The sequence below is a fragment of the Pteropus medius genome, unplaced genomic scaffold (assembly GCF_902729225.1).
Source record: "Pteropus medius unplaced genomic scaffold, Ma_sr-lr_union100, whole genome shotgun sequence".
In the NCBI taxonomy this organism is placed as follows: Eukaryota; Metazoa; Chordata; class Mammalia; order Chiroptera; family Pteropodidae; genus Pteropus; species Pteropus medius.
In genome coordinates, this window is record NW_024354502.1 from 12129787 (window position 1) to 12145867 (window position 16081).

The 16081-nt window shown below is 33.3% G+C and overlaps 1 protein-coding gene across 1 annotated transcript in view; it reads left to right on the forward strand.

Moving 5' to 3' along the window:
- Window positions 1-16081, forward strand: part of CSMD3 (CUB and Sushi multiple domains 3) — a 1005898-nt gene that overhangs the window by 793119 nt on the left and 196698 nt on the right. Inside the window, exon 32 of the mRNA XM_039853604.1 lies at window positions 5922-6038. Coding sequence (XP_039709538.1) covers window positions 5922-6038 — 117 coding nt within the window. The remainder of the gene's footprint in view (window positions 1-5921; window positions 6039-16081) is intronic.

Consider the following 16081-nt stretch of genomic DNA (forward strand, 5'->3'; position numbering starts at 1 on the left):
TAGGTATCATACATGAACAACCAATACCTACAAGATCATTTTCACTAGTAGTATTTGTATATGGTAGCATGCAAGATGTATCCAAGAGCTATTCATATAGACCTTTGTCATAAAATGATATTTCTTTTTCTAAGATCACATTCTGATGGAGAACACAGTTCACAGGGGGGGATAAAGAGAATGTCTTTCTAGCCAACAAAATCAAATGAATGAGTCCAGGCAACCAGTGAGATGGCAGATATAGAAGCTATTATCCTACTAAGTTGACTTAGTGGTTTACAAACCACTGATTACAACATTGAGATGGAGTTTTGTAAATGTTAAGAGTGTGGATTATAACACAAAATTAATTTCCATGTTATGAAGACTGATTTTTGCTTTTTTCATTTAAGTAAACAGATAAAGCAATAGAAAACTCAGCATATAAATAAATGTGAATGTATAAAAAATAATATAGAGGAAAATGAAGAGCAAAATAATTGTTACTTTATAATTAAAGTAGTTTTTAGCACTATTATGTTAATACAGCTTTATTGGAGGCCTATGATCTAAGGCACATATATAAAATGAAGTATGTATGTTTACATAGGAGACATGAAAAGGAGCATGAAATGAATGGCTAAATAGTTAGGTATTTTTACTAAGATCGAGGTTTTGAACAAAGGAAAAAAGAAACAATAATAATTTCAATCTTAAAGTCAGTACTGGAAATAATGGCTATCTAGCTGTCTGCATTACAAATTCATACCACAGAGTTTAAGGTTGTGAAAGTTCTCTTTAAAAAAAAGGGCTCCATGGGAGATATAGCTTTCAAATACATTCTGTTTGGAATAGATTTATGATCTGTGACATTCAATCGAGCTATATCAGGGCATAAGTATTTTTCTAGATGTGGACCAGCACTTTTGTAAGGTATAGAAGTTCTTTCAAATTGAAGGAGTCACAGATCACAGCTAGTAAATTATTAATTCAGTATAGCATATTGCTCTTTTGTGACCTGTAAGAATTCATCACTTTTAAAAGTACCTAACTTGCTTTCTGAGAAAAATTTATAGATTATACAATAATTTTCATTATAGAGGATATTTGATAATGAATTATACATTACATAAGTGAAAAGACAGATCTGAAATTGCAAATAGCTTAAGACTGTGTTGCATGTACTATAAAGTCTCTAAGATATATGGACATTCGAGTAAGTACCTTTTTCCCTATAAATGGTTCAAGATTCTTCTGTTTCACTCAATGGGAAGTCTACTCTTCCTCTTCCTCCTCTTTCTCCTCCTCCATCCCACACACATGATCAAACCATAGGTGGGGAGTCCTTTAATTGGATGCCTAGAAGCCTTAAGACCCAGTTTCAGTGTCATTCTCTGAGTTCCCTGGGAATACCACATCTGTCTACTCCATTCCTGCTTCATAGTTCAGGAGTAAAACAAGCATACAGTTACAGCATGGGCACATTTTACTTATACAATTCAAACCATACAAATTCAGCCATAAGAAGATTTTTAAAAAACAGAAAAAGAGAGCATAAAAAGAAAAACCACACACACACAAAAAATTAAACTATGTAGATGATTTCTCTTACTTATGAGAGTATACAGCAGACCGAATAATTACTAACATGGATTTGCTACTGTGAATGGCAGACATGAGTTTGCTGTTTGCTATATCCTCAGTGGAACACAGTATCCATGTAGCTCTTGTATTTAAAAATCTTATCATTAAATATATTTTTAATATTTAAAGATGCATAATTTTTCACATAATATTACCTCTAAAATAAAGCAACAGTGATTCGTGGTATTCAGAGAAACAGTGTCAATTTCAACAACAGACAGGAAAAAAAATAGCTTATCTATGGATTTATTAAAAGAGGGTTTGTTTTGATTCTGTCTTGGATTTAACTTAATTTCTGGGGTAATTTCAACCAAATGAAATGTTTGTGTTACATGCTTACTGTGGAACACTATTTCATAGTAGCCTGGTTTCACAAGTGTAGTTCATTTAATCTTTCAACAGACATTCATGGAGGACCTACTGTTCATCAGAACTGTTCTAGGAAGAGAAAAATGATAAGACTTGTGTGTGAGGAAAATCACTACTAGTAGTAAGAACTTGTAGAGATGAGGTGGCTATCTATTGGAAGAGTTCACGTGAAAACTATTGGGAGTCTGGATTGTGGCAGTTACAGTGGCAGACAAAAAGGAGGCTGATAAGCTATAGAAGGGCACAAGCAACAAATCAGTGATGTGTTGGAACCCAAAAGTCAGGGAGAGAGTATTAAGAATAATAGCATTTTATAATAGGCTAACTTTGACATTTTAAATCTTTAAATTACTTTGGCCCTCTATGTATACATAAAACGCAGTTCTTTAGTGCTACAAAATCATAATTACAGTCAATAATATAAATGTTAGAATTATTGCCAATGTGAAAGCACATTTTAGAATCATCAATCTGCCATTTTGCAAAGTGAGTTCTGGGGAACATAGGCCTTGTGAGACAAGTTTCCATGATCAAATAAGTTTCAAAGAAAGAACATGATATTTTCCAAACCTTATCAAAGTTTCAGTGAAGTCTTACAATAAAGAACCCTGTATTTCCCAAATTTAGTGAATCACAGAACCATTTCATCTCAAATTTGTATGTTCTACACAATTGCTATTAAAATACAGGTTTAAGAGGTAGTCGTCATATCACCTAAGTGGTAGGAACAGGTGAGTTTTTGCTTTTAATGCATTCCGACGATGTACACTGTAGAAACACAGCCAGTTTGACAAAAGGCCTACAGGTATAAGTCAAATGGCAAAAATAAACATAAAATTAAAAGTCCTGGCTCGTTTTTATCTTCTACTGATTGTTAACAGATCCAGAAAGATAAAGGTGGCTGTCCTTTTCTGTATTAGCCAATAAGATGAAATTAAAATAGGATGAGAGAATATGAAAAGCTTCTAGGAACCAATATTAGGAGAATTAGTAAAGCTGGCCTGGCTTAGTCATTTTTCCATTTAGATTTTTATAAACATAAAACAGATTATAATAAATCTGTATTTCACAGCATAGTTAATTTACCCTTATTTATGATATTTACATACTATATAAAATATTTACATACTATATAAAATCACTACAGTATTGAGCATAATTGACTATAAATTAGTCCATGCTGTAATCATCGACCATAAGAAATATAAACTTATTGCTACCAGTACAAATAACAGAATCTAACATAATCTTAGTTACCATAAAGACACGTTATTATATTGCAACTTCACGTATATTCAGCTGTGGTTTAAAATAAAAACATTTATATTTTTCATATTTATAACTTAAATTTTCAACAAAAGCTATCCTTAATGTCCATTATACAAAATAAAATATACAGAACAAATTGAGCTGTCAGATGCATATTAATGTGGAATGGCAGAATTTTTATGACTAAGTCACAAAGCTAAACTCAAGTTAAAAACTAATTTCTGTTTATACTTTTGAAATTTAAAAATAAGTTTGTCACATACATTCAAAGTACTGTATTTTGGAGCACCTTAAAATCAGAAAGAAAATTAAAACATATTGCTCATTCTTAAATAATTCTCTCATCACTACTATTATCAGTTGCATAAAGTTATCAGTGCTGAAATAAGAATATACCTGACTACTCTAATCTCAAACAATAATGAGTGATGAGAGTGATTGATGCATCTTGGGTTATTATCATCACTGTCAATTCGTTGTTATTCTGGGGAGTTCTAATTTTAATATGTTTAATTCTAACTATTACCATTTTATAGAACATTAAAAAGAAAAAAGGCAGGACATTTATTAGCCACTCAACGCAATACAGCAGACTGTTTGCGTTGTGTGTGTTTTAACTATATTGCTATATTTCAAACTTTGGCCGGATCAAAAGTTTTGACTTTTCAAACTGTTATGACTTTTCTCAAGCCATATCGCATACCCTATCCAGCTCTCTTTAAAAAGGAGGTCAGGCATAAACTCCAATAATTCTTCAGCATAAAACCTAAACCTATGTACTTCCAGTCTCCTTCAGCCCTTTCCTCAGGTAACAAAGGAGTGTGTAGCTAAAGCTTTCTAAAACTAGTCACTCCTCTTTTCTTCTTAATCTTATCTTTTCCAAGCCTCCAGGTCAGTGCTCCTGATTATTTTCTCTTTGTAAGGACTCCTTGCTCCCTGTCAAACAATGATAACAAAAACACATTCAGCTTTGCATCTTCTTCCACCTACTTTCTGCATTCTCTTTTTGTTTATGGTTATGATTTTGATTGTTTTTGTATTTATATACCACTTACTCTTCATCCAACTACAATTTAGCTGCTATCTCTCTATTTCAGGAGTTAGCAAACTCTGTTAAAGGGCCAAATGATATTTTGGGCTTTGCTGACCACATGTCTCTGGCACATATTACTAGTTTTTGTTTTGTTTTGTCACTTTTTAAAAATGTAAAAACTTCTTTTAGTATGGGCTGGATTTGGCTTGCTGGTGTTAATTTATAGAAAACCGCTTTGGTTGAAACTACTGTATTAATAATACCAACTCCTTTTTGTGTGTTTGAGGATAATTCTGCACAAGTTCAAAGCCAATTAAGAGATAGGATGAAGGAAATCAAACCATCAGCTTTAATATTAATAAAAGCTAAGGAGCAATAACATTGAGCTTCCTATGCAGTTACAGGTATCTTGCAACAACCATGGTCCCCCCCTGAACAGATGCACTTTGAAATACACTATAGAGTAAGAGACCAGTGATTGCACTCTGTTGGCAGAGTGGCTCCTAACTGGAGTCAAGTTCCTGTCTAAGCTCATCAGGCAGCTCATTCCACTTCCAGGAGGTAGGAGTGGGGCCAGCAGGCAGGTATGCCTAGGTGAAATCCCTCCTCAAGAAAACCTCCTCAAGAAGAAGCGCCTTGCTCCCCGATGCTCCACATTGCCAAATCCACCAAGACTCCTTTTTCATTTATTACCACTTTACAACACTTAGCTTTTCTGAACACTTTCTTCTAATTGACACTCTCTTCTCCTGTTGCTCCCAAGAGACTAATTTCTCGGTAACCACCCTCTATCTATCAGATCCTACCTTGGCATTCCCCAGACCTCCTCTTTAGCCACCTTTTCTCATTCTATGTACTATTCTGGGTGACCTCATTCACTTAAAGAATACCATCAATTTATGCTTTGGATACTTAAGTCTCTATTAGTAGCTTAGGTCTCTCTCTGAGTTCCAGAACTATGCATCCCCCTACCTTGTGAACAGCAGAACCATCATCTATAAATTTGCCAGAAACATTGGTTTTACTTTCATCTTTTTTAGGAACATAGCACATTTGGGCTTGAGATAGCAAAAAACCTGCCTCTGTACACCATCAGCAACTCCTTTGATTTAAGTGTAAATCATATAAACAATAAAGGTTGGTGAGAGAGTATTTCGCTTAGATGAGTGGATGAGTGTATTGATATAGCCATCCTAAACCATGTATAGAAATAATTTAGTGGCAGCATGATCAAGATTGATTTTCAGTAGAGTTTCAAAGCCTGTCAGTGAAATAATTTCTCACTTGCATATGTACTTTCTCATCATTATAAAAGACATAATTATTATTACACTTTTATCAGAAATAAAAGCAGAACCACCATTATTACCTATAGAGATAGCACCACTACGATATTGTTATATTACTTTGTTTCTGAGAAGAGTAAATCTTAATGCTTAAAAAGTTTTGTAGTGCAGTTTTTGATTTTATTTTTTTTAAATATTTGACAATGAGGAATCTCTTTAAAATAAGGAAATAAACATACTTTTTAAATCTAGTTGCCATATTTTTTCTATCAAGAAAATATTCATGTTGTGAATATTTATTTTTTTTCTAAAAGTAATGTTTGATCATTTTTATTTCTTAGCACCATGTGGAAGTCGTTCAACTGGTTCTGAAGGCACTGTTCTATCACCAAACTATCCAAAAAATTACAGTGTGGGACATAATTGTGTTTATTCTATAGCAGTTCCTAAGGAATTTGGTAAGTAAGATTCATCTCACCATGTATTTCATTCCAGACATGCTTTATTTTTCACTACGCACTGCTCAAAAATGTTAGGTTTTTTAATGAAAATATTTACTACTCATAAATTACTTTACTCTGCAGTCTTTTTAGTTAGCTTTGTAATAAAATTGTAAGGTCTTTTTATTCAGTCTGAATTTATAGTCATATACACAGGTGAACAACAATATAAAAATGAAAACAGGATTGTTTTTAATTTTTAAAAATCAGTATGTTCAATAACCTTGCAAGTGCCTTCATATTTGAATTATATAAAATGGGAAATTACCAGAGCATAAAGCAAAATCTGCGCTGCAAAATATACATAAAGTCAATATAGAAGTATCACAATAATGACAAAAGTATACTTAAAAAATTATGTTTTATGCTTTATTAACACATTTCCAGAAAGAAGAAATTTTGTTTTCAAGCACCTAGTTTCTGGGACAGCAAAAAATATAAAAAGACAGCAAAGGACATTTCAGCTCATCTTGTCAACTTAACAATCTGTTCTGCATTGACACTGAAAAGACAATGTGTCCTTTGCTATCTTTACATCTCCCTGATCACAAGTCTTAGAAGTCACTTACCTGACTTCTAAAGGTTTTGGATCTGAGATCCAGCTGGATCTAACCCAGGTTAAGCTCCGTTTATAGATGGATAGGCAAAGGAAATTTAGTGAGCAGTAAAGTATGAGACAGAGGCTGAAAGTTCAGAGCTGTAGAATTTAGATTTATGGCACTGTGTTATATAGTAAAAGATTTGCTATGGTGTAGTGAATGTGTGGGTCTGGATGACTAAGTATTTTAGCAGAAGGACATGGATTTTATCATATCAAGGTTTTTGGATCACATCTTGACTTAATGTTTCTGCTGATATATAAAATAAGCTGATGCTTCCAGTCCAATTTTTTATAACCAGGTATTACCTATATATCCTCCTTTTCTCTCTTCTGAAACAAGTCCAAGATTCTCAACTTACATGAGAGAACTGTGATCAGAGTGAAGTGCTAAACCTTTTATTTTAACTTGAAATAGAGTGATGATGCCAGCATTAGCAACGTGTCTTTCTGTACTCTACAAAATATTTCTTCTTCCTAGCATTTTGATCAGTTGAATTAGAGTTGAGCTCCTTGTGAAGAGAATAGTAGTTTAGAAAGGAAAACATCATCTGCTTAATTCTGTTTATATTTTGCCTTTTGTGCCCAAGAGAGTTCTTCCTTTGCTAGAGAGGATATAGCCCCAGCTGCCAAAAGTGTTACCTGGATGCTCACAGATTCCTAGCAATGATGGTCCAGAAAACTTCATGGCTATCCAAGTCTTTTTTAGAAGCCATTAATTTGTTTTATTATATCCTGTTCTTGGGATACTATGTGGCCAAAAAATGAGAAAGAGGAAAAATAGCTATTTCCGTTTCTGATATGTAGACATGCAGATCACCTGCAGATATTTTATAGCAGCCTATGTGTGTTCAAAAAAAGGAAGAAAAAGTAGTGATTAAAATAAAAGTAGCAGATTCCTGAAGAATGAAATATTTATTTTAGCAGGGTTAATGTAAGTTAAATTTAATCTTTTGATGTAAAACATAATACAACCAATATTCAGTGGTTTTGAACACTAATTTTTTAAAATTTTTTTGGATTATTTGTGGATAAAATCAAATATACATTGATTTGCTAATAAAGAAATTGATTTTATTTTTATAAATGTTGCATCATTCTTTATTTCAAACTACCTACTAATTCAAATAGACTTGAATTCTAATTTCAGCCTGTCACAAATTAACTATCTATCTTTGGACAATTATATAATCTCTTTGAGACTCGTTTTTTGTTTGTTTGTTTGTTTGTTTGTAAAATAGGGGTCATTATATCCACAGAGCAGAGTTGCAAGGAGTAAATGAGGTTGTATATAAAAAATTTGTCTCACGTAGTTTATGCTCAATACCTTTAGGTTTAACAGCTTTGGGGCCAGATTTGTGACTTCAGAGCGCCACCCAATTTGCTCTTTTTCATTGGACAAGTCATATCATCAGCTTGAGCCTTACTTTTCTCATGTCTGAAGTAGAGATGATAAATGTCTACCTTATACGGTTATTTTATAATTAAACAATATTAATTATGTAAGTGATTGACATGATAATACATAATGTCATATACACACATGTGTGCACATGTACACACACTTTCTTTATGTTCATATTCATAGACTTCCCTGCCCCCCTCAAAAAAAAAGATGAAATAAAATGATGGGAATTACGGAATTAGACTAGAGTCTTAAGAGTAGCATGGCTAAAAATAAAATATGTTATGCAATTGAAGCATAAAAACAAGTATTTTGTGTTTCTCATCTCCAGTGACTATCTAGTTATCTAATGATGCCTTAAAATTAGGGAATACAGTAGCAGAATTAAATAAATCATTGACTTCTTCCTATCTTTACTTTTGCCTACTTAATGTGAGGTGATCAAGCACTAGTCCTTGGGTTTCTACAAATAAAATTCCTATTCACTTCTGCTTCCTCTCATTCTCCACCATAATTTCCTTCTGTTGCTATGTTGGGCTTTATTTTATGATGTTTTAGTATTACTTTATATCACTTTTTACTATTTTCTCTTTTCCTGTCATTTATCCCAAATTATAATCATGCCTTCCTTCTACTATATCTTTTATATACTGATACTCTTAGAATTTTACACTTTAAAATCGTTTATCATAACGTCTGTCAAATATACTCACTCAGTTCATTCACTGGTGTTACATTTTTTTACATGGGTTAAGGTTCTAAAGTTATTACATAAGGAGAAAATCACATATAATCATTACCCATGAAATTTCTTTAATCTCCCATAGATCGTCTACATGATTTTGCACAAGTCATATTGTTTGAATAATTCTAATGGGTTGTTTTCCCTCCAATTTCAGAACAGGTAACAATTTCTTCAGATAATGACAAATGAGCTAGTTTGGTTTCTTAGAGGTCATGTGGCACCAAATTACTTTCATTTATTTATTTTTGCCTGGTGTAGAATTGAATTTATATAAGTTAAATGTGCACTTATGTGATTCTGCTCTACTGGTTGATTGAGTAAATGCTATTTCGTTTGTCAGTCAATTCCTATCTTTCCATTTTTCTAGATAAGAGGATTATCAATTTGTAATATTATGAGTATCACAGGATGTCTTTTGAACTTCAGATATTAAGGTTACTTTGGCAATATTCATTCTGCAGGATTTCAGTTGTTTTTTGTACTTAGAAAAAATAAAAATTTGGGGTCAATTGGATAGCATTTATTGATATTTCACTCTCTTCTGTAGTGTTAAACTATTTCAATTGGATTTGTGGATTAAAATACCATACTTTGTTAATAAAATATGTCTTAATTTTTTCATCTTTCAGTTTTTAATTACCAGTTGTTTTTTCTTATAGTTTAGTTGCTTAAGTCTTCATGAATTCAGTGTCAAAAACATGGAAGACAGATTTTTCTCTTATTTTGAATTTACTGTAGATAAGGAGTTTTAGAAAATAAGTGAACTATTGACATTGTTAATGGTGAATTATTTTGTTAATATGTATTTATACCTGGAGTATAGAGGCCAAAATCAAATTGCAAGGAGGAGGGAGTTAGTAAAATTATGGAGTAAATGTTGTGAACTTCTATTTCAACAATCCTAGCTGAGAAAAAAACAAAAGGCTAGGATGACAGCTAAAGTAGGGTATAAATCAGAGGCTAATGTTTGTTTTTGTCTGTTTTGTAGAAGAGAGAGAGAAGGGAGAGGAAGACAAAGTAAGTCCAAATAGCAAAGTAAAGGGTACAGTGGGGCATTTAGAGAAGAGGGAAAAGTGAGGTGTTGGCACTGAGCAGCATTGGAAGCCTTTAGTTCAGAGACAGATAGTCTTTAAAATTTTCTTATTACTTCCCGGAGAGAACAAGTCTTTTTGTGCTCCATTTCAGAGACTTCTATTTCCAGTTGAGGTAAGCCTCTCATTCCTTCAGTTTGATTTTAGAGCAGGCTTATTTTTTTTTTCCTATGATGCATGCAAAAAAAATTAGGTGTCAGAAGAACTCCATTTCAGCCATCTTAGTTGATATAACTTTTAGGTAAATGTCTCCATTTCTGTAAGTACTTGCAAGTACTTCCTGTGAATTGTACATTTACAGAAGTGATAATGGAGCTAGGGCTTGTCGGCCTCGAGGTACAATTTCCCATGTTAATTTTAGTTTTATTTTCAGATCTACAAAGTCTGAAGAAATTTCTAGGGCTATTGCATAGTGGCTTGAAGTGTTCTGCTTACAGATTGAGCTCCAAGGGTCTGTCACCTCCCAAGTTGCTCCATCCAAACCTTGTGTGTGTCTCAGTTTCTCCCTGGCTGTCTAACACAACCATGAGGACTCAGAGCGCTAGGTAGCCAGCCTTCATGTGCTCATCGACAGACAAGTCAATTATTTAATTACAGTTGTGTTGGAATTCCCCATGGGGCCCTGCTTGTCCTGAGGAGTACCCCCTGACACCTCCACATAGATTCTTAGTCACCTAAAAATACCCAAAATTTGAGCTTGATGGGGTAAATGACCCTTATCTTCAGAGCAAAAAGAGTTCAGACTCTCATTTATCTAGTAAAAAGTTTTGTTCAGATTCTCAGTAAGCATTCCCAATGGAAAAGCTAAAATTAAAAACCAGCCACCCATTTTTTTTTTTTCCTGTCCCTGGGTTATCTCAACTTTTAACCTTTAGTACCACCTAAAAGTTAGTAGGTGGTACTAGATTTTTTTTTTTTTAATTTAAGAACAGCTCAAATAAAGTCTGAGCCTCCTACTTTAAAACAAGGAGGTCCAGAATTCCGAGAAAAATTGATTCAAGTTTACCCAATACAAAACTGGGCGCCCGTGAGGCATAATGTGCCTTTGCTGGTACCCAATACCAGGTCCAGGGGTCCACAGGGTGATCCTAGGTGGGCTTCTTTGGAATTCTGCTGATTGCACCAAGTAAATGTCAATTTAAAAAATGTCCAAACCAATAGAAAAAATTTATTGGGTTTATTTAAGCCAATCTGACAATTGCTAGGAAGCAAAATCTCAACAAATTGAAAAAATGTTCTATAAAATGGCAGTTTTGTGGCTTATTTTATACATTAAAATAAAAAAAGGAAAATGTAAGAAGAGTTACATAAAATCCATTTGTTAGGTAGCTTGTCAGACATAGGGTGAACAAAGGAATAGGGGCCCAGCCCAGAAACCCCCCACTGGTAGAGATTCACTCCTATATCCCCAGAGACAGAGGACAGGAGAGTGATAGTCTTAGCTGGCCTAATCTGGCTACAGACACCTGCGCAGAAGGTACTACCCTAATTTGCCTGCAATTTAAGCTTTATTATAACACTGTGTTTATGCCTGGAAATTCATGAATCGAATTATAACAGACTGAATTCTGAGTACGCACATGGTTACTAGGCAAAGAGGTATATAGCAGCTAAGTGTCAATAAAAATGACCTTATACACCAATCACCTAGGAATCGCTTTGGAACAACCCATCACAGCCCAGATTTAATGCAGACATTCCCACTTCTGGGTCCTTTTAGCCCGCTTGTTGTTATTATAGCACTGTGTTGCAGCTCTTTGCTGAAAACAAGTGCCTCCTTGGGGCATGCTTTCTCTTTATGAAATATACCTTAGATAAATCTTTTTTAAACCTCGCTGACCTGTGATTCTTCACTGTGTCAATGAGGAATAACCAAGGAAAAATGTTAATTAACTACACTTTTGCACCATCATTATTCCTTTCCTTCCCCACTGCCGTTGGGGGCGATACCAAACACTGATCAGCCCCAACAGTTATACATTGGTGGTAGATTAAGGGGGCAGAAAAATGCAAACCAGAAAAATCTCTAAAATTAAGTAAAAAATAAAACAAAAAAATACTTCTTTTACACTGGTGAATACAAAATAATAATTAAGATCTAGAGCACATAAAAATGGTATTCGGGAAGCAAAATAACAATAAGGAGTTCTGTGGTTTCGTGCTCTGATTTGGTAGGTATTACCCCAAGGGGCCTGAAAACAAAATTATTCTAACAGTTTAAAGATAATTTATACTAAATGCAAAATGCAAAAAAGGTAAAACAGCAAAACCAAAATCATAATAGCTTGCAGGTTAAAAATAATCCAAAGCTTATTTGCTTGTTTTTGTTTTGTTTTGTTTTTTCTTAATAGAAGCCCACAAACCCTGACTGCCTCCCATTTACCTTCCTTTGCCTTTAAAAAAACTCAGCCTTAACTTCCATCCAAGTTTAGGATCTTGCCCCATTCCCAATGATCCACCATTTCAGCAAAACAATAATGACACTAAAACCTTCTAAGAATAAGCCTTCCTAGCACCATGGGGCCACATTATCCAACCAAAAGGTTGGTCATTAATGCATCCTTTGGACTGATTTATGACCAAGAAAGGGATGTGTGGATGAAAAAAGGACCACATCCTAAACATGACAAGCTCAGATGAGGTCAGCATGGTGGACCCTATGAACTCAGAGACTGCAAGTAACCACATAAGGTGGTCTCAACATAAAAATTCCTAAATAAAAGTTGATCATGACGGGGATTCACATCCTGGGCCTGTAGCTTCCTTCGCAAAGGTCAATCTTTACCTTAAGTGAGCCTATTGCCTTTTTGCATCTAAAAGAACATACGTTTGAAATGTCAGAGTAATCGCCTTTTCCAGGCCCTTCAGGGCACACCCACTGTAACAGAGCAGGCAACCAAAGAACCCCTCAATGCTATCTTGTTCCCCAAATACTATCTCTATATGTTATATGTAAAAGAAATATGCCTCTTCATTTTACTTTTTATTCAATCCCAGAGATTCACTTGCTTTGCTTCCTTCCACCCCCAATCTACCACCATTGGATTTTATGTAACCCTCTTTAAGTCTCTTCTTGTTATTCTAAAGTATAAAATAAGCTGCAAAACTGCCATTCTCTGGAACATTTTCTCAGTTTGTTGAGATTACGCTTCCTGGTACTTGTCATCAGTTTGGCTCGAATAAACTCATAAAAATTCTGTACAGGTTTGTACTTATCTTACATCAATAGTTTTCTCCTGGGATAGAAGATAATGGATTATTTATTTTAAAGCCCAAGAGGAAGACAGTGCAGAGGGCAAAATTGAAGATTTTTGACGGACCAATTGGTAAAGCAAGATGCTTGAAGCAATTGGCAGAGATGGGATTTAAAAAATAGAGGTCCTTTTTAAACTATACTTCAGAAAAAAATGATTTGTAACTAGTAACATAATACCTGAATTAGTTTCACATGAAATATTACTTTTTGAAATTATCATCTCTTCCCATTCTCCCACCCCTATTTCTCTTCAATCATTCTCTCCTCACATTCTAGAAATTATCTGTAAAAGAGAATTTAAACATATAAATCACCTTGAGGATATCTAGGATAGTCTATGGTGACTTGATTTTGGTTTAACTTCCCAGATTCCTAAAAGAATCTCCCTGAAATGCATATTTGTTAAAGTACAAAGCTTACTCTTTTTCAATATTGGTTTTCATATGTGGAATTGTGCAAGAGTGCTTGAAAACCTTTTCAGGTTTTTCATCTTAGATTGCCCAATTAAACTGCTCTTTCTCATATCTTCAGTCATTGGTGCAAGCTCTTGGTTGCAAATTCAGGAACCCTAAACAATGTAGTTATTGTTACTCTAGTCTACTTTTAACAATGGGCATAGAGAGTTACTAAAACTTTTTGTTCTTTCTTGTGGGCTTTGTTTTTAATAGTTGTCATTACCTTGAACTTCTCTCCTACTTCCACATATTTTATATTTTTGTCTTATTCACATCTATTATCTTTCTTACTTCCCGTTGTGGTAATTTTTCCTCCAGCCAATCTAGAAACATCTTTCTCTGTGGCATTGCCTATAATATAGGATTATAGTTTTTTTGTTTTTTTTTTTAATTTCAGACTTTACCATAATATCATATTAAATACATTAATAATGATTTGATAACTATCTCATTAATTCTTATTATATTCATTACATTTAATATTTCTTTTATATCTTATAGACTTAGGTAATTGTATGATTAAGTGCAATTTTTTGCAAAACCATATCTCCGCATAAACTGTTAGTCTGTGCAAAGCAGTCTTTAAAAATTCACATCTCTGCATAAACTGTTTGTGCAAAGCAGTCTTTAAAAATTTAGGTCTCCTTACCAAGATTATACAATGAAGAAAGAAAAGTTTCTTCAAAAAATGGTGTTGGAAAAATGGAGCAACCACATGCAAAAAAATGAAATGAGACGACTGTCTTATATCATACAAAAAATTAACTCAAAATGATTAAAAACTTGAATGTAAGACCTGAAACCATAAAATACGTAGAAAAAAACATAGGTGCTAAACTCTTGGATATTGATGTTAATGATGTTTTTGTAGATTTGACTCTGACAGCGAAAGTAGCAAAAACAAAAATAACAAATAGAACTATATCAAACTAAAAATCTTTTTTTACAGCAAAGAAAACAATCAATAAAATGAAAAGGCTACTAACAAATGGGAAAAGATATTTACAAATCATACATCTGATATGGGGTTAATATCCAAAATATATGAAATCCACATATAACCAAACAAAAAAAAAATCATTAAAAAATGGGCAGAGGATCTGAATAGACATTTTTCCAAAGACATGCAGATGGCCAACAAGCATGTGAGAAAATCTTCAACAGCACTAATTATTAGAGAAAGAAATCAAAACCACAATGAGATACCACCTCATACCTGTTATAATAGCTATTATCAAAAACATAAGAAATAACAAGTTTTGGAGAGGATGTGGAGAAAAGAGAACTCTAGTACACCACTGGTGGGAGTGTAAATTGATGTAGTCACTATGGAAAACAGTATGAAGATTCATCAAAAAATTAAAATTAGAACTACCTTATGATCTAGCTATTCCACTTCTGGGTATTTATCCGAAAAATACAAAAATTAGTAATTTGAAAAATCTAAGCAGCCCTATGTTCATAGCAGCATTATTTACAATGGCTAAGATATGGAAACAACCTAAATGTTCATCCATGGATAAATGAATAAAGAAGTGATTATATATATATGAAATGGAATACTACTCAGCGATAAAAAAAATGATGAAATTTTGCCATTTGTGACATGGAATGGACTTAGAGAGTATGCTAAGTCTAATAAGTCAGACAGAGAAAGACAAAGACTGTATGATTTCACTTATATATGGAATATAAAAACAAAACAAACAAACAAAACAAAAACTCATAGACTCAGGTAATAGACTGGTGGTTACCAGAAGGGGGAGGAGGTGGTAGGAGGATGAAATGAGTAAAGGGGGTCAACTGTATGAAAACTAGACCTTTGGTGGTGAGCATGCTATAGTGTATACAGTTAACAAATTATAACGTTGTATAGTTTTTTATATAAACATATAATGTTATAAACCAATGTAACCTCAATTTAAAAATAAGTTAATTTAAGAAGAAAAATTTAGATCTCTTTAGAATTTAGAAGGAAAAAGCAAAAAAAAAGAATTGAAACTACGATGCACACACACATAGTACATACACACACACACACACACACATTTTTTTCTTTTCATAACTGAACTTTTTAATATGTAAATATGTGCTAATGTAGTTTTAATGTAAAGTTATCTAACTCTTCTCATCTTTTATGTTAAAATTGGTAGCCATTCTTTTATTCTATATATATTCTCCTTTAAAACTCACATGCATTTGACCATTTGCCTTTTGATCTTATATCAAAGTGTTTTTATATGATCTGTTTCATTCCATATCATTTCTGTTGTGGTTACTTGTCTTTATACTTAATTTAGTAATTTATTGTCTTTAATTTTTCCTATACTTTAATGACAGATTATTTTGAGATGCGTTTTATATGCTCATTAGGTCAGAAAATCATTTTATTGGCATTCTTTTTTTCCTGGTGTTACATTTTCAGTGTTGAATGAATCCTTATGGTCCATA